At 45.2% G+C, this 20,000-nt stretch overlaps 1 protein-coding gene across 1 annotated transcript in view; it reads right to left on the reverse strand.

The window, feature by feature from the left end:
* Positions 1–20,000, reverse strand: part of LOC121555390 (stAR-related lipid transfer protein 13-like) — a 99,743-nt gene that overhangs the window by 27,649 nt on the left and 52,094 nt on the right. Inside the window, exons 4-6 of the mRNA XM_041869217.2 lie at positions 971–1,034; positions 328–633; positions 1–9 (exon numbers count right to left, since the gene is read on the reverse strand). The exon at positions 1–9 is cut by the window's left edge and continues 977 nt beyond it. Of these exons, the coding sequence (XP_041725151.1) occupies positions 1–9; positions 328–633; positions 971–1,034 (379 nt within the window). The remainder of the gene's footprint in view (positions 10–327; positions 634–970; positions 1,035–20,000) is intronic.

The following is a 20,000-nucleotide window of genomic DNA, read 5'->3' on the forward strand; positions in this document are numbered from 1 at the left end:
CCTCGGAGGCTGGTAATAACAATAATAAAGAATATATAATCACTTTTCAAATCACAATAAAATCACAATAAAATCACATTAAAATCACATTAAAATCACAATAGAATCACATTAAAATCACAATAAATCACAATAAATCACAATAAAATCACATTAAAATCACAATAAAATCACATTAAAATCACAATAAAATCACATTAAAATCACATTAAAATCACATTAAAATCACAATAAAATCACATTAAAATCACATTAAAATCACAATAAAATCAAATTAAAATCATTACATAGCGAATAGGGTGCCATTTGGGAACCATAAAGCGTTACCTGGTAGGGCCCTGCCAGCGATGCCATAGAGACCGAGTCAGGCAGCATGGCCCCCAGAGAGTCTTGGCTGTGAAGAGAGGATACATCCGTGATCTCTGGTTCGCTGAGATCCGTCAGGACGCTCTCGCTGCTCACCGTGCTCCTCAGCAGCCCCTCCCCCTCGCCCTGGCACCCCTCAGGGCTGCTCTCATTGGGCGAGCCCAGCGGGAAGTGCATGTCCTGGAGGCGGGACCAGCGCCGGCTGTTCCACTCAAAGGTCCATCTCTTACTGATGGCCAGCGTGTCATCGTCGTCTGAATCGTCAGTCTGGAGAGAGGAAAACATTATATTTTATTACAGTATGTACATACTGTAGACCCTTTTCCACGACACACTGACGTCATGCACAGATGCGCGCGACTCTTGGCGGCAGTAAGAAAGCCATCGCAATCTGCGCCCCATTCAACGTAGCCTAGAAGAAAAGGGCAACCAGTGAAGAACAAACACCATTGTAAATACAACCCATATTTATGTTTATTTATTTTCCCATTTGTACTTTAACTATATGTTCCAATTCTAATGTGTCCTCTCACTTTAGTGTTTTTTGTTTATTTCACTTCCTGTAAACACATTGAATAGAATTGAGAAGGAGAGAGGGACTTACTTTCTTCCTGGGGTGGCTGACGTCTAGTTTCATGGAGCAACACTTGTTCAGGGTGTTGAGGCGTCTGAAAGGACAACACAGAGAGATACATTCCTTATGTCACAGAGAGAGAGAGGTGTGATAACATAACATGTCCTGTGTGCTTCATTCTATAGCTAGAGGACTCCTGATATCTCCAGGAGTGAGAAGTATATATATTCTATAGCTAGAGGACTCCTGATATCCCCAGGAGTGATTAGTATATATATTCTATAGCTAGAGGACTCCTGATATCTCCAGGAGTGAGAAGTATATATATTCTATAGCTAGAGGACTCCTGATATCTCCAGGAGTGAGAAGTATATATATTCTATAGCTAGAGGACTCCTGATATCCCCAGGAGTGATTAGTATATATATTATATAGCTAGAGGACTCCTGATATCTCCAGGAGTGAGAAGTATATATATTCTATAGCTAGGGGACTCCTGATATCCCCAGGAGTGAGAAGTATATATATATTCTATAGCTAGAGGACTCCTGATATCTAGTATATCCTAGTATATATATTTTTGTCTTTATCTGTTGCAGTCTAGTACTGTCTTGTTGCTAGGGCCATCTGTTGCAGTCTGTTGCTAGGGCCGTCTACTTTAAGTGCTGTCTGTCTTCCCAGTGGCCTACTTGATGTGTGAACCGCTGAGTGCTCATCATTTGCAGATAGTTGTTGACACATGAACCAGGATCAAGGGCAAGTTGTGACTTGTTTTGGTAATCAGTGGCTGTATTGAAGGGGGAGTGGTTTAATCTATTTTCTGAGTGTATACAGTGGCTTGCGAAAGTATTCACCCCCCTTGGCATTTTTCCAATTTTTTTGCCTTACAACCTGGAATTAAAATAGATTTTTTGGGGGGGGGGTTTGTATCATTTGATTTACACAACATGCCTACCACTTTGAAGATGCAAAATAAAAATATATATAAAACAAACAAGAAATAAGACAATAAAGAACAGAAAACATGAGCGTGCATAACCCTTCATAGCAAAGGGGGTGAATACATATGCACGCACCACTTTTCCGTTATCTATTTTTTTGAATTATTTGAAACAAGTTATTTTTTTTCATTTCACTTCACCAATTTGGACTATTTTGTGTATGTCCATTACATGAAATCCAAATAAAATCCATTTAAATGACAGGTTGTAATGCAACAAAATAGGAAAAACACAAAGGGGGATGAAAACTTTTGCAAGGCGCTGTATGTATAGTTTTTTTGTGTCCTCTAGGGCAATGGTCTCTCTCTCTCTCTCTCTCTCTCTCTCTCTCTCTCTCTGTCTCTGTCTCTGTCTCTCTCTCTCTCTCTCTCTCTCTCTCTCTCTCTCTCTCTCTCTCTCTCTCTCTGTCTCTCTCTCTCTGTCTCTCTCTCTCTCTCTCTCTGTCTCTCTCTCTCTCTCTCTCTCTCTCTCTCTCTCTCTCTCTCTCTCTCTCTCTCTCTCTCTGTCTCTCTCTCTCTCTCTCTCTCTCTCTCGCTCTCTCTCTCTCTCTCTCTCTCTCTGTCTCTCTCTCTCTCTCTCTCTCTGTCTCTCTCTCTCTCTCTCTCTCTGTCTCTCTCTCTCTCTCTTTTTTCTCTCTCTCTCTCTCTCTCTCACACTCTCACTCTCTCTCTACATCAATATACACACCCAAGGTAACAGTTATTTCTGCAAGCTGGTTGAATGCTAATCAACAGGAATCTCATTATTACTGGTTTATTTTAGGAACGTGCCGGTACAGAAACCACTGTGTGAATCAGGTGTGAGTCAGAGGATCTGAACTTTACTTTAATAAAGTGTTAACCTCAGCAGGTAGTAACATTCCTACACACACACACACACACACACACACACACACACACACACACACACACACACACACACACCTGTGACTATCTTCCCGCTCTTCTCATGATGAAGAGCTACATGACGATGTCACTGTGCATGTCTATGCACACTAACTGTATAACCGGCTTCTCATGCCCCATCTCAGTGTGCTTCATTCTATAGCTAGGGGACTCCTGATATCCCCAGGAGTGATTAGTATAATGTTTTTGTCTTTATCTGTTGTAGTCTATAGTACTGTGTTTTTGCTAGCTAAAGCAGCACCTAAAGTAGATAAATGTACCTATTTATATAATGAATATGAGTTTGGGGGGAGGGGGGGTAAAATTATTAAATATTAAAGCTTTAAACCTCTCACTAAAAGCTTCACTCATACATAAGTTATACTTAAACCCAAAATGGTTCTCAAGTAGATTATTAAGAAAGGTTCATCCTTTGTTCAAAAATTGCCCTTTTTGCCTTTATACAGATTGCAACTTCTCAACTTCTCAAATGTAAATGTAAAATGTAAATTTCCGACTAATTGAAAATGAAATTTTGTTTATAGTATCGCCCTTTCTTAAACAAGCCATACAAAGCTGCTTACAATTTCAGTTTTATCCTCTAGAAAATATATCCATAATATTTGTTGTGATATTTGTTCTAACTCAAATACACTGATGTAATAATGATATTATGAAAAAGAAACAGTGGAGTTATGTCACATCTGCAGCTATCGAAAATATATGGGAATGTCTGCTCAATCCAAACGTATAACCGACTGATTGCAGCATTACCACAGAAATGGAGGAGGCAGGTGGAAAAGGGAGAAGGTAGGGAACGTATTTGTCTGCCATATATTAAAGATACAAATTGGCTGAAAGGAATTGGCATAAATAGACAAATATACCAGTTTCATTTGAGGACAAAAATGTTTACAGCTGCGTTATACAGCAAAATAAATGGGAAGAGATTTTCGATGTACCGATTCTATGGCACATGGTTTATGAACTGGTACGAAAAAACAACACTTGATTCAACACTTCAAGTTTTTCCATTTAAATTATTATACAAAATTCTTGCCACCAACAGAATGCTGTATATATGGGGCATACAAATATCTCAGCTCTGTAGATTTAGCTGCGAAGAGACAGAATCATCATTTATTCTGGTATTGCCCCAATGTAGCTCGTTTCTGGTCACAGGTCCAGGAATGGTTAGAAAATCACAACATTCACTTAAAATTAACCTTAAAAATAGCAGTGTTGGGTGTTTTGGAAAGCTATAGTCAGTCAATCAATAATACTCTTGGGAAAGGTTTTCATCTTTAGCTCACAATCTGTGGATACTATACAATTAGAAAGGTTCAAAATGTATGTCAAACACCAAAGCACAATTGAAAAATACATGGCACATGGAAACCATGGAAACCAAACGAGGGTGGTCTGTGGTGATAGGTGGGATGGGCTGAGAGTGGCTGAGGGGTGGGATTAAAGTGTTTATGTTTGGTAATGTACAGTGCATTCTGAAAGTATTCAGACCCCTCTACTTTTTCCACATTTTGTTAAGTTACAGCCTTATTATAAAATGGATTAAATAAATGAAAAATCCTCATTAATCTACACACAATAGCCCAAAATGACGAAGCAAAAAACAGGTTTTTAGACATTTTTGCAAATGTATTAAACATAGGAAACAGAAATACCTTGTTTACATAAGTATTCAGACCCTTTGCTATGAGACTCGAAATTGAACTCAGGTGCATCCTGTTTCCATTGGTCATCCTTGAGATGTTTCTACAACTTGATTGGAGTCCACCTGTGGTAAATTCAATTGATTTTACATGATTTGGAAAGGCACACACCTGTCTTATCTTGGGAAGAGTGCAAAAAAAAATTCTGCCACATTGAAGGTCCCCAAGAACACAGTGGCATCCATCATTCTTATTGGAGGAAGTTTGGAACCACCAAGAATCTTCCTAGAGCTGGCCACCCGGCCAAACTGAGCAATCGGGGGAGAAGGGCCTTGGTCAGAGGGGTGACCAAGAACCCGACGGTCACTCTGACAGAGCTTCAGAGTTCCTCTGTGGAGATGGGAGAACCTTCCAGAAGGACAACCATCTCTGCAGCACTCCACCAATCAGGCCTTTATGGTAGAGTGGCCAGACGGAAGCCTCTCATCAGTAAAAGGCACATGACAGCCCGCTTGGAGTTTGCCAAAAGGCACCTAAAGGACTCTCAGACCATGAGAAACAAGATTCTCTGGTCTGATGAAACCAAGATTGAACTCTTTGGCCTGAATGCCAAGCGTCATGGCTGGAGGAAACCTGGCACCATCCCCACTGTAGGGTTTTTTCAGCGGCATGGACTGGGAGACTAGTCAGGATCGAGGGAAAGATGAACGGAGTACAGAGAGATCCTTGATGAAAACCTGCTCCAGAGCGGTCAGGACCTCAGACTGGGGCGAGGGTTCATTTTCCAACAGGACAACGACCCTAAGCACACAGCCAAGACAACGCAGAAGTGGCTTCGGAACAAGTCCCTGAAAGTCCTTGAGTGGCCCAGCCAGAGCCCGGACTGGAACTTGATCGAACACCTCTGGAGAGAACTGAAAATAGCTGTGCAGCGATGCTCCCCATCTAACCTGACAGAGGTTGAGAGGATCTGCAGAGAAGAACGGGAGAAATTCCCCAAATACAGGTGTGCCAACCTTGTAGCGTCATACCCAAGAAGACTAGAGGCTGTAATCGCTGCCAAAGGTGTTTCAACAAAGTACTGAGTAAAGGGTCTGAATACTTATGTAAATGTTATATTTCCGGTTTTTATTTTTAATAAATTTGCTAAAATTTATAAAAACCTGTCAAGGGGTCTGAATATTTCCAAATGCACTCTATTATTGTTATGTGATTGCGTTATATGAAAGTACCATGTATGTAAAATGTATATGTAGCAGAACAGCTGTAAAAAACTAAAAAATATGTGTCCTCTGATGGGTTAATAAAATTACAAATTATATAAAATACAGGATCAAGTTGCAGGGCAATTTGTGACTTGTTTTGGTAATCAGTGGCTATATCAGTGGCTATATTTTTTGTATTTATTTTGGCAGCAGCTACCCTTCCTGGGGTCCAGCAAAATTAAGGCATTACAATACATTCATAACAGATTTCACAACACATTAAGTGTGTGCACTCAGGCCTCTACTCTACTACCACATATCTATAACACAAAATCCATGTGTACATGTGGCGTATGTTACATTTACATTACATTTTAGTCATTTAGCAGACGCTCTTATCCAGAGAGACTTACAGTTAGTGAATACATATATATATTATTATCGAACCCACAACCCTGGCGTTGCAAACGCCATGCTCTATCAACTGAGCTACATCCCTGCCGGCCATTCCCTCCCCTACCCTGGACGACGCTGGGCCAATTGTGCGCCTCCCATGAGTCTCCAGGTCGCGGCCGGCTGCGACAGAGCCTGGATTCGAACCAGAATCTCTAGTGGCACAGTTAGCACTGCGATGCAGTGCCTTAGACCACTGCGCCACTCAGGAATATGCCACCATGTTATCGTGTGTATGTGTGCATGTGTCTATGTCTGTGTTGCTTCACAGTCCCCACTGTTCCATAAGGTGTATTTTTATCTGTTTTTTAAATCTAATTTTATTGCTGGCATGAGTTACCTGATGTGGAATAGAGTTCCATGTAGTCATGGCTCTATGTAGTACTGTGGCCTTCCATAGTCTGTTCTGGACTTGGGGACTGTGAAGAGACCTCTGGTGGCATGTCTTGTGGGGTATGCATGGGTGTCCGAGTAGTTCAAACAGACAGCTCGGTGCATTCAACATGTCAATACCTCTCACAAATACAAGTAGTGATGAAGTCAATCTCTCCTCCACTTTGAGCCAAGAGGGATTGACAAGCATATTACTAATGTTAGCTCTCTGTGTACATCCAAGGGCCAGCCGTGCTGCCCTGTTCTGAGCCAATTGCAATTTTCCTAAGTCCCTCTTTGTGGCACCTGACCACATGACTGAACAGTAGTCCAGGTGTGACAAAACTAGGGCCTGTAGGACCTGCCTTGTTGATAGTGCTGTTAAGAAGGCAGAGCAGCGCTTTATTATGGACAGACTTCTCCCCATCCTAGCTACTGTTGTATCAATATGTTTTGACCATGGCAGTTTACAATCCAGGGTTACTCCAAGCAGTTCAGTCACCTCAACTTGCTCAATTTCCACATTATTCATTACAAGATTTAGTTGAGGTTTAGGGTTTAGTAAATGATTTGTCCCAAATACAATGCTTTTAGTTTTGGAAATATTTAGGCCTATTTTTAGGTAGGGGAATAACTTTTGTGTCCGTCAATGAATGTTGAATGTCCTTCCCTCTAAGCGTGCTGAAAGTTTGTTGTCAATTTGTTTACTGTAAAATAGCATTGTATCTGGTCAAACACCATTTTTTCCAATAGTTTACTAAGGGTTGGTAACAGGCTGATTGGTCGGCTATTTGAGCCAGTTAAGGGGGCTTTACTATTCTTAGATAGCGGAATGACTTTTGCTTCCCTCCAGGCCTGAGGGCACACACTTTCTAGTAGGCTTAAATTGAAAATATGGCAAATAGGAGTGGCAATATCGTCCGCTATTATCCTCAGTAATTTTCCATCCAAGTTGTCAGACCCCGGTGGCTTGTCATTGTTGATCGACAATAAGGGCTGATCAGGGCTGATCCTCCTCTCCACCGTCTCAGGGCTGATCCTCCTCTCCACCGTCTCAGGGCTGATCATCCTCTCCACCCTCTCAGGGCTGATCCTCCTCTCCACCCTCTCAGGGCTGATCCTCCTCTCCACCCTCTCAGGGCTGATCCTCCTCTCCACCCTCTCAGGGCTGATCCTCCTCTCCACCCTCTCAGGGCTGATCCTCCTCTCCACCCTCTCAGGGCTGATCCTCCTCTCCACCCTCTCAGGGCTGATCCTCCTCTCCACCCTCTCAGGGCTGATCCTCCTCTCCACCCTCTCAGGGCTGGGCGTCTCAGGCTCTGAACACTCTTGGATTGCATCCTACCTGGCAGGCCGCTCCTACCAGGTGTCGTGGAGAGGATGTGTGTCTGCACCACGTACTCTCACTACTGGTGTCCCTCTAGGCCCTCTCATATTGTCTCTATGCACCAAGTCACTCGGCTCCGTCACATGGTCTCTCCTATCATTGCTATGCGGACGACACTCAACTACTTTTCTCCTTCAACTTCTGACACCCAGGTGGCGACAAGCATATCTGCGTGCCTGGCAGATATCTCAACTTGGATGTCGGCCCACCACCTCAAGCTCAACCTCAACAAGACGGAGCTGCTCTTCCTCCCGGGGAAGCCCTGACCGCTCAAAGACCTCTCCATCACAGTCGACAACTCCACAGTGTCGCCCTCCCAGAGGTCAAAGACCCTTTGCGTGACCCTGGACAACACCCTGTCGTTCTCTGCAAACATCAAAGCAGTGACTCGCTCCTGCAGGTTCATGCTCTACAACATCCGTAGAGTACGACCCTACCTTACACAGGAAGTACATCCCTGCCTCACACAGGAAGTACAACCCTACCTCACACAGGAAGTACATCCCTGCCTCACACAGGAAGCGGTGCAGGTCCTAGTCCAGGCACTTGTCTTCTCCCGTCTGGACTACTGCAACTCTCTGTTGGCTGGGCTCCCTGCTTGTCCCATCAAACCCCTGCAACTTATCCAGAATGCTGCAGCCCGCCTGGTGTTCAACCTTCCCAAGTTCTCTCATGTCACCCCGCTCCTCCTCAAACTCCACTGGCTTCCAGTTGAGGCTCGCATCCACTACAAGACTATGGTGCTTACCTACGGAGCAGCAAGAGGAACTGCCCCTCCCTACCTTCAGGCTATGCTCAAACCCTACACCCCAACCTGAGGACTCCGTTCTGCCACCTCTGGTCTCTTGGCCCTCCCACCCCTACGGGAGGGCAGCTCCTGCTCAGCCCAGTCCCAGCTCTTCTCTGTCCTGGCACCCCAATGGTGGAACCAGCTTCCCCCTGAAGCTAGGACAGCAGAGACCCTGCCTATCTTCCGAAAACATCTAAAACCCTACCTCTTCAAACAGTAAGTAATACTCCTCCTCACCTCGACACGCAATATTAAAAAAATGCTCTGGATAAGAGCATTTGCTAAATTACTAAAATGTAAATTGTGTCGAGACTTCTAGAACATCAGAGAGAGATACATTCCTTATGTCACATAGTGGCATAAGGGGGGGGGCAACAAGGCCATATTCCCGTAGAGAGAGAAAGATATCATCCTGGAATATAATAAAGGTCTGAGGTCATCTGACGTTGGCCTAAAGAGCAGGAACCCAGACTTTATCAAAGAAATACAGACATTTTCATCCTACAAGAAACATGGTATAGAGGAGACGGACCAACTGGTTTCCCTCTATGTTACAGAGAGCTGGTAATCCTATCCACCAAACTACCAGGAGTAAAACAGGGAAGAGACTCAGGGGGTATACTAATTTGGTATTGAGCAGACCTAACCCACTTTATTAAATTAGTCATGAGCATTTTACATCTGGCTAGAAATGAATAAGGAAATGATCTCAACAGAGAGATGTTTTAATGTGTGCTACCTATTGTCTTGTTTTTCACGCTTTGTATAAAATAATAAAATGCAGTATGACAGGATCTTTATAAAACGTAGCTCCATATTAGCTAGCTATGCAGTACGACAGGATTTTTATAAAACCTAGCTCTTTATTAGCTGGCTATGCAGTATGACAGGATCTTTATAAAACGTAGCTCCATAAAAGCTAGCTATGCAGTATGACAGGATCTTTATAAAACGTAGATCCATATTAGCTAGCTATGCAGTATGACAGGATCTTTATAAAACGTAGCTCCATATTAGCTAGCTATGCAGTATGACAGGATCTTTATAAAACGTAGCTCCATATTAGCTAGCTATGCAGTATGACAGGATCTTTATAAAACGTAGCTCCATATTAGCTAGCTATGCAGTATGACAGGATCTTTATAAAACGTAGCTCCATATTAGCTAGCTATGCAGTATGACAGGATCTTTATAAAACCTAGCTCTTTATTAGCTAGCTATGCAGTATGACAGGATCTTTATAAAACCTAGCTCAATATTAGCTAGCTATGCAGTATGACAGGATCTTTATAAAACGTAGCTCCATATTAGCTAGCTATGCAGTATGACAGGATCTTTATAAAACGTAGCTCCATATTAGCTAGCTATGCAGTATGACAGGATCTTTATAAAACGTAGCTCTTTATTAGCTAGCTATGCAGTATGACAGGATCTTTATAAACGTAGCTCCATATTAGCTAGCTATGCAGTATGACAGGATCTTTATAAAACGTAGCTCTTTATTAGCTAGCTATGCAGTACGACATGATCTTTATAAAACCTAGCTCCATATTAGCTAGCTATGCAGTATGACAGGATCTTTATAAAACGTAGCTCCATATTAGCTAGCTATGCAGTATGACAGGATCTTTATAAAACGTAGCTCTTTATTAGCTAGCTATGCAGTATGACAGGATCTTTATAAAACGTAGCTCTTTATTAGCTAGCTATGCAGTATGACAGGATCTTTATAATACGTAGCTCCATATAAGCTAGCTATGCAGTATGACAGGATCTTTATAAAACGTAGCTCCATATTAGCTAGCTATGCAGTATGACAGGATCTTTATAAAACGTAGCTCCATATTAGCTAGCTATGCAGTATGACAGGATCTTTATAAAACCTAGCTCCATATTAGCTAGCTATGCAGTATGACAGGATCTTTATAAAACGTAGCTCTTTATTAGCTAGCTATGCAGTATGACAGGATCTTTATAATACGTAGCTCCATATAAGCTAGCTATGCAGTATGACAGGATCTTTATAAAACGTAGCTCCATATTAGCTAGCTATGCAGTATGACAGGATCTTTATAAAACGTAGCTCCATATTAGCTAGCTATGCAGTATGACAGGATCTTTATAAAACGTAGCTCCATATTAGCTAGCTATGCAGTATGACAGGATCTTTATAAAACGTAGCTCTTTATTAGCTAGCTATGCAGTATGACAGGATCTTTATAAAACGTAGCTCCATATTAGCTAGCTATGCAGTATGACAGGATCTTTATAAAACGTAGCTCTTTATTAGCTAGCTATGCAGTACGACATGATCTTTATAAAACCTAGCTCCATATTAGCTAGCTATGCAGTATGACAGGATCTTTATAAAACGTAGCTCCATATTAGCTAGCTATGCAGTATGACAGGATCTTTATAAAACGTAGCTCTTTATTAGCTAGCTATGCAGTATGACAGGATCTTTATAAAACGTAGCTCTTTATTAGCTAGCTATGCAGTATGACAGGATCTTTATAATACGTAGCTCCATATAAGCTAGCTATGCAGTATGACAGGATCTTTATAAAACGTAGCTCCATATTAGCTAGCTATGCAGTATGACAGGATCTTTATAAAACGTAGCTCCATATTAGCTAGCTATGCAGTATGACAGGATCTTTATAAAACCTAGCTCCATATTAGCTAGCTATGCAGTATGACAGGATCTTTATCAAACGTAGCTCTTTATTAGCTAGCTATGCAGTATGACAGGATCTTTATAAAACCTAGCTCTTTATTAGCTAGCTATGCAGTATGACAGGATCTTTATAAAACATAGCTATTTTTTAGCTAGCTATGCAGTACGACAGGATCTTTATAAAACGTAGCTCCATATTAGCTAGCTATGCAGTATGACAGGATCTTTATAAAACGTAGCTCCATATTAGCTAGCTATGCAGTATGACAGGATCTTTATAAAACGTAGCTCCATATTAGCTAGCTATGCAGTATGACAGGATCTTTATAAAACGTAGCTCCATATTAGCTAGCTATACAGTATGACAGGATCTTTATAAAATGTAGCTCCATATTAGCTAGCTATGCAGTATGACAGGATCTTTATAAAACGTAGCTCCATATTAGCTAGCTATGCAGTATGACAGGATCTTTATAAAACGTAGCTCCATATTAGCTAGCTATGCAGTACGACAGGATCTTTATAAAATGTAGCTCCATATTAGCTAGCTATGCAGTATGACAGGATCTTTATAAAACGTAGCTCCATATTAGCTAGCTATGCAGTATGACAGGATCTTTATAAAACGTAGCTCCATATTAGCTAGCTATGCAGTATGACAGGATCTTTAAAAAACGTAGCTCCATATTAGCTAGCTATGCAGTATGACATGATCTTTATAAAACGTAGCTCCATATTAGCTAGCTATGCAGTATGACAGGATCTTTATAAAACGTAGCTCCATATTAGCTAGCTATGCAGAATTGCAGGATCTTTATAAAACGTAGCTCTTTATTAGCTAGCTATGCAGTATGACAGGATCTTTGTAAAACGTAGCTCCATATTAGCTAGCTATGCAGTATGACAGGATCTTTATAAAACCTAGCTCCATATTAGCTAGCTATGCAGTATGACAGGATCTTTATAAAACGTAGCTCTTTATTAGCTAGCTATGCAGTATGACAGGATCTTTATAAAACGTAGCTCCATATTAGCTAGCTATGCAGTATGACATGATCTTTATAAAACGTAGCTCCATATTAGCTAGCTATGCAGTACGACAGGATCTTTATAAAACATAGCTATTTTTTAGCTAGCTATGCAGTACGACAGGATCTTTATAAAACCAACCTCTGTTGCCCTAGAACACACATAAAACTAACTAACTAACTCGGCCTAAACATCAGCACCACAGGTAACTTCCACAAAGCTGTGAACGATCTGAGAGACAAGGAAAGAAGGGCCTTCTATGCCATCAAAAGGAACATAACATTTGACATACCAATTAGGATCTGCCTAAAAATACTTAAATTAGTTATAGAACCCATTGCCCTCTATGGATGTGAGGTCTGGGGTCCACTCACCAACCAAGAACTCACAAAATGGGACAAACACCAAATTGAGACTCTTCATGCAGAATTCTGCAAAAACATCCTCAGTGTACAAACTGAAACACCGAATAATGCATGCAGAGCAGAATTAGGCCGAGACCAGCTAATGATCAAAATCCAGAAAAGAGACGTTAAATTCTACAACCACCTAAAAGGAAGCGATTCTCAAACCTTCCATAACAAAGCCCTCACCTAAAGAGAGACGTACCTGGGGAAGAGTCCCCTAAGCAAGCTGGTACTGGGACTCTGTTCACAAACAGACCCCACAGAGCCCCAGGACAGCAACACAATTATACCCAACCAAATCATGAGAAAACAAAAAATATAATTACTTGACACATTGGAAAGAATCAGTGAAAAAACTGGAATGGTATTTGGCCCTAAACAGAGAATACATAGTAGCAGAATACCTGACCAATGTGGTGGTCCCAAAATTAAGAAAAGCTTTGACTATGTACAGACACAGTGAGCACGGCCTTGTTATCGAGCACACAGCCATGCAATCTCCATAAACAAACATTGGCAGTAGAATGGCCATACTGAAGAGTTCAGTGACATTCAACATGGCAACGTCATAGGATGCCACCTTTCCAACAAGTCAGTTCATCAAATTTCTGCCCTGCTACAACTGCAAGTGCTGTTATTGTGAAATGGAAACGTCTAGGAGCAACAATGGCTCAGCTGCGAAATGGTAGGTCACACAAGCTCACAGAATGGGACTGCTGAGTGCTGAAGCGTGTAACGTGTAACAATCGTCTGTCCTCGGTTGCAACACACAGAGTTCCAAACTGCCTCTGGAAGCAACGTCAGCGCAAGAACTGTTCGTCGGGAGCTTCATGGGCAGCTGCATACAAGCCTGAGATCACCATACGCAATGCCAAGCGTTGGCTGGAGTGGTGTAAAGCTCACCGCCTTTGGACTCTGGAGCAGTGGAAATGTGTTCTTCACTATCTGGCAGTCCGACGGACGAATCTGGGTTTGGCGGATGCCAGGAGAACGTTTCCTGCCCGAATGTATAGAGCCAACTGTAAAGTTTGGTGGAGGCGGATGTCACGTCTACTCCCGCTCCTCCGCTCTGGCGCCGATCCTGGCAACCCATCATTACGCACACCTGGCCAACCCTCATTAAGCATACCTGGCAAACCCTCATTACGCATACCTGGCCAACCCTCATTAAGCATACCTGGCAAACCCTCATTAAGCATACCTGGCCAACCCTCATTAAGCATACCTGGCAAACCCTCATTACGCATACCTGGCCAACCCTCATTAAGCATACCTGGCAAACCCTCATTACGCATACCTGTGCCCCAGCACCCCAGCCCTTCCAGCAGGTCAGCGATGCCCTTTTGTCCCTCTCCATCCAAATGTCATGGCTTCCTACTCCAGTGCTCCCTCTATTTCACTCATCAGATGAGAGCCCCCACCACAGAGAGGTCCAAGGTTGGCCAGGGAATTTTATTAACCAGGCCCTTGCCTCCTCCCTGAACATCACCTCATACCGACCACTGGTTATTTCTCTGCTGACCGGACGGGCGTTGGGCTACAGGAGAGAGGAGAGGAGGAGCTGTGTTCCTATGAGGGGTTCATGGCTCTGTTCAGAGGAGTCTTCGATCAGCCACCGGAGGGCAGAGAGGGGGGTGAGTACCTACTCCAACTACGGCAGGATGGCCAGACCGCTGCGGAGTACTCCCTCACCTTCCGGACAGTGGCAGCATCCAGCGGACGGAATGAGCCGGTGCTCCGTGTCCTATTCAGAAGAGGACTGCGTGAAGAGGTCCAGACAGAGTTGGCATGCCAAGACGACACCCTCTCCTTGGATTGCGATGGCCATCCGTCTGGACAACCTTCTTCGGGAGCGTCCTTTGTTGACCATTCTGAATCAGAGCCTGAACCCATGGAGGTTCTGACGCCGTCGGAGACAGCTGGGGCTCTGTCCCTATTGTGGTCAAGTGGGGAGCCAGCTTCAACAGTGTCCGGTACATTCCAGCCTAGGGTCCACAAGAGCAGATTGATGGCGTCTTCTGAGTTAGGCGTGAGTTCATTCATCTGCCAAACCCTTTTTAGTATTGATTTCACTGGCTGGCTGTCCCTAATTTTATTGACCAGGCCCTTGCCTCCTCCCTGAACATCACCTCATACCCACTCTTCTCTCCGTTTTCCGGTTCAAGCACTGGATATTCGACCACTGGGATCTGGGACTATCACGCACATCACAACACCACTCACCCTCACTGTGGATACATCAAGAAAATCTTGCCTTCCTCATCATCAGTGCACCCATACACAAGATCATCCTCGGCCTCCCGTGGCTCCAACGTCTTCTGGCACTATTGCCTTCCAGAGGACCGTGGCCGCCAATTCACGTCACGGTTACAGAAAGCCTTCATGGAGAAGCTGGGGGTCACGGATGAACCAGGAGCTCTGGAGGTTCCTGAGGAGTTACTATCTGACATGATACTGCCCGATTCCTTCCCTTAGCAGAGTACGCTCAGAATTCATTGCGTCACTCCTCCACCGGGCTGACTCTCTTCCCATGTGTTCTGGGTTATCAACCAGCCCTGGCTCTGTGGACCCCGAGCTAGACCGAAGCTCCAGCGGTGGACGAGTGGTTCAGGCGTGCAGAAGAGATTTGGAACAAATCGACGCAGTGAGGCTCCCGTGTTCCATCCTGGTGATCGCGTCTGGCTATCCACCAGGAACCTCCCACTCCGCCTGTCCTTTAAGAAGCTGAGCCCCCGTTTTGTGGAGCTGTTCCTCCAGAGGGTCAATGAGGTGACATATAGATTACAGCTCTCCACTAACTACCGGATCTCATCCTCTTTTCATGTTTCCCTCCTCAGGCCAGTGGTTCCTGGTCCCCTGGCTGAGGCCGTCCCCCATGACACCCCTCCGTCTCTCCTGGAAATCTAGGGAAGCCCCGCCTATGGTGTCAGATACCTGCTGGACTCCCGACGTCGTGGGGGTCGGCTCCAGTACCTGGTGGACTAGTCACATTTTTTTGGGGGGGGGGGTTACGGTCCAGAGGAGCGGTGTTGGGTACCGGTGGACGACATTCTAGATCTCAACATCATCCAAGATTTCCATCTTTGCCACTCCTCGCCCTCAGTGCTGTCCCCCTGGCAACCCCCACTGGCCAGCTTCGTCCTGCGGTTGGAGCCGCGCGTCGGGAGAGTACTGTCACGTCTACTCCCTCGACGTCGCCAGTTTACTAACAACCCTCATTACGCACAGTATTGTTACGGCGGAGCCCGGCGAAGCACGAGGCTAGCTAGCTAGCGGGTAGCTACTGGTAACGTTTATTGGTTATTATCTGTTTAGTGCAACGGTGGAGAGTGGTTTCCAATGTTAATGTGCTAGCTAATGTGCTAGCTAGCTAGCCAACGTTTAATTTTTTTGCTGCGTTATGAAAGGAACTTGACACGGACATGAATGATCTGTTTTGTGTGTTAACACACTCTTGGTATGCTAGCTAGCTAGCGGGTAGCTACTGGTAACGTTTATTGGTAATTATCTGTTTAGTGCAACGGTGGAGAGTTGTTTCCAATGTTAATGTGCTAGCTAACCAACGCTTAATTTTTTGCTGCGTTACGAAAGAAACTAGACACGGACATGAATTATCTGTTTAGTGTGTTAACACACTCTTGGTGGTTTGTTGTAACCAAGTATTGGTGCTAAACTGTGTGTTATTGGATGCTAGCATGCTAGTTAGCTATGGCGTCATAGCTAGGCATCGTGGGCTGTTGTGGTTAGTTACTGTGGGTTGGCATTGTTGTTCGCGGTGCCGGGGGTAGCACGAAGCTAGCTAGCTAGCCGTTCTTCAAACAAGGTCAACACAGTGGCCATTGCTAGCTAGCCAACAGACACGGACACGAATTATCTGCTTAGTGTGTTAACACACTATTGGTGGTTTGTTGTGACCAAGTGTTGGCGCTAAACTGTGTGTTTTTGGATGCAAGTGTTGGTGCTAAACTGTGTGTTTTTGGATGCTAGCATGCTAGTTAGCTATGGTGTCTTAGTTAGCTAGCTGAATAAAGTGGGTTGAGTCTATTCCTTTAAACATTGAACCGCTGTGGTTCACAACAATTCTGATTTCTAAAGGTGGAAGTTGGTAGAGTTTTTGTTCGGGTGGTTCAGTGAAACAATTATAGTTGTTAGAAGTAGAAGTTTTTGGTGAGGGAGGCCCTGCTCTCTACTGTCCCAGATGTTTAGTTCATTTCATTCCGATCTCCTCTGCATTATTGTAGCCATTTGCTACAGCCTGTCAACTATGCCTCTGCCTATCCCTGTTCTCTCCTCTCTGCACAGGCTACACAAACGCCCCACACCGCGTGGCTGCTGCCTCTCTAACCTGGTGGTCCCTGCACGCACCCCACACCTGGAGTTCCAGGTCTCAGGCAGCCTCTGGAACTGCCGTTCTGCTGCCAACAAAGCTGACTTCATCCCAGCCTATGCTAATCTCCAGTCCCTCGACTTCCTGGCGCTGACGGAAACATGGATTACCACTGAAAACACTGCTACTCCTACTGCTCTCTCCTCGTCTGACCATGTGTTCTCGCATACCCCGAGAGCATCTGGTCAGAGGGGTGGTGGCACAGGAATCCTCATCTCTCCCAAGTGGACATTCTCAATTTTTTCCCCTAACCCATCTGTCTATCTCCTCATTTGAATTCCATGCTGTCACAGTCACTAGCCCATTTAAGCTTAATATCCTTGTCATCTATCGCCCTCCAGGTTCCCTTGGAGAGTTCATCAATGAGCTTGACGCCTTGATAAGTTCCTTTCCTGAGGATGGCTCACCCCTCACAGTTTTGGGGGATTTCAACCTCCCTATGTCCACATTTGACTCATTTCTCTCTGCCTCCTTCTTTCCACTTCTCTCCTCTTTTGACCTCACCCTCTCACCGTCCCCCCTACTCACAAGGCAGGCAATACGCTTGACCTCATCTTTACTAGATGCTGCTCTTCTACTAATCTCACTGCAACTCCCCTCCATGTCTCCGACCACTACTTTGTTTCCTTTTCTCTCTCGCTCTCCTCCCACACTACTCACTCTGCCCCTACACAGATGGTAATGCGCCGCCGCAACCTTCGCTCTCTCTCTCCCACTACTCTCTCCTCTTCCATCCTATCATCTCTTCCCTCTGCTCAATCCTTCTCCCTCCAATCTCCTGATTCTGCCTCCTCAACCCTCCTCTCCTCCCTTTCTGCATCCTTTGACTCTCTGTGTCCCCTATCCTCCCGGCCGGCTCGGTCCTCCCCTCCAGCTCCGTGGCTTGATGACTCATTGCGAGCTCACAGAACAGAGCTCCGGGCAGCGGAGCGGAAATGGAAGAAAACTAAACTCCCTGCCGACCTGGCATCTTTTCACTCCCTCCTCTCTACATTTTCTTCATCTGTTTCTGCTGCTAAGGCCACTTTCTACCACTCTAAATTCCAAGCATCTGCCTCTAACCCTAGGAAGCTCTTTGCCACATTTTCCTCCCTCCTGAATCCTCCCCCCCCGCCCCCCTCCTCTCTCTCTGTGGATGACTTCGTCAACCACTTTGAAAAGAAGGTTGACGACATTCGATCCTCGTTTGTTAAGTCTAATGACACTGCTGGTCCTACTCACACTGCCCTACCCTATGCTTTGACTTCTTTCTCCCCTCTCTCTCCAGATAAAATCCTGCGACTTGTGACTGCAGGCCGCCCAACAACCTGCCCGCTTGACCCCATCCCCTCCTCTCTTCTCCAGACCATCTCCGGTGACCTTCTCCCCTACCTCACCTCGCTGATCAACTCATCCTTGACCGCTGGCCATGTCCCTTCCGTCTTCAAGAGAGCGAGAGTTGCTCCCCCTTCTCAAGAAACCAACACTCGATCCCACTGATGTCAACAACTACAGACCAGTATCCCTTCTTTCTTTTCTTTCCAAAACTATTGAGCGTGCCGTCTTTAGCCAACTCTCTTGCTATCTCTCTCAGAATGACCTTCTTGATCCAAACCAGTCAGGTTTCAGGACTGGTCATTCAACTGAGACTGCTCTTCTCTGTGTCACGGAGGCTCTCCGCACTGCTAAAGCTAACTCTCTCTCCTCTGCTCTTGTCCTTCTAGACCTGTCTGCTGCCTTTGATACTGTGAACCATCAGATCCTCCTCTCCACCCTCTCCGAGCTGGGCATCTCCGGCGCGGCTCACTCCTGGATTGCGTCCTACCTGACCGGTCGCTCCTACCAAGTGGCGTGGCGAGAAGCTGTCTCCGCACCACGTGCTCTCACCACTGGTGTCCCCCAGGGCTCAGTTCTAGGCCCTCTCCTTTTCTCCCTATACACCAAGTCACTTGGCTCTGTCATATCCTCACATGGCCTCTCCTATCATTGCTACGCTGACGATACACAACTAATCTTCTCCTTTCCCCCTTCTGATAACCAGGTGGCGAATCGCATCTCTGCATGTCTGGCAGACATATCAGTATGGATGACGGATCACCACCTCAAGCTGAACCCTGGCAAGACGGAGCTGCTCTTCCTCCCGGGGAAGGACTGCCCGTTCCATGATCTCGCCATCACGGTTGACAACTCCGCTGTGTCCTCCTCCCAGAGTGCGAAGAGCCTAGGCGTGACCCTGGACAACACCCTGTCGTTCTCCGCCAACATCAAGGCGGTGACCCGCTCCTGCAGGTTCATGCTCTACAACATTCGGAGAGTACGACCCTGCCTTACACAGGAAGCGGCACAGGTCCTAATCCAGGCACTTGTCATCTCCCGTCTGGACTACTGCAACTCGCTGTTGGCTGGCCTCCCTGCCTGTGCCATTAAACCCCTACAACTCATCCAGAATGCCGCAGCCCGTCTGGTGTTCAACCTTCCCAAGTTCTCTCACGTCACCCCCCTCCTCCGCACACTCCACTGGCTTCCAGTTGAAGCTCGCATCCGCTACAAGACCATGGTGCTTGCCTATGGAGCAGTGAGGGGAACGGCACCTCTGTACCTTCGGGCTCTGATCAGTCCCTACACCCAAACGAGGGTATTGCGTTCATCCACCTCTGGCCTGCTGGCTCCCCTTCCTCTGCGGAAGCATAGTTCCCGCTCAGCCCAGTCAAAACTGTTCGCTGCTCTGGCACCCCAATGGTGGAACAAGCTCCCTCACGACGCCAGGACAGCGGAGTCACTCACCACCTTCCGGTGACATTTGAAACCCCACCTCTTTA

The sequence above is a fragment of the Coregonus clupeaformis genome, unplaced genomic scaffold, assembly GCF_020615455.1.
Source record: "Coregonus clupeaformis isolate EN_2021a unplaced genomic scaffold, ASM2061545v1 scaf0252, whole genome shotgun sequence".
Lineage (NCBI taxonomy): Eukaryota > Metazoa > Chordata > Actinopteri > Salmoniformes > Salmonidae > Coregonus > Coregonus clupeaformis.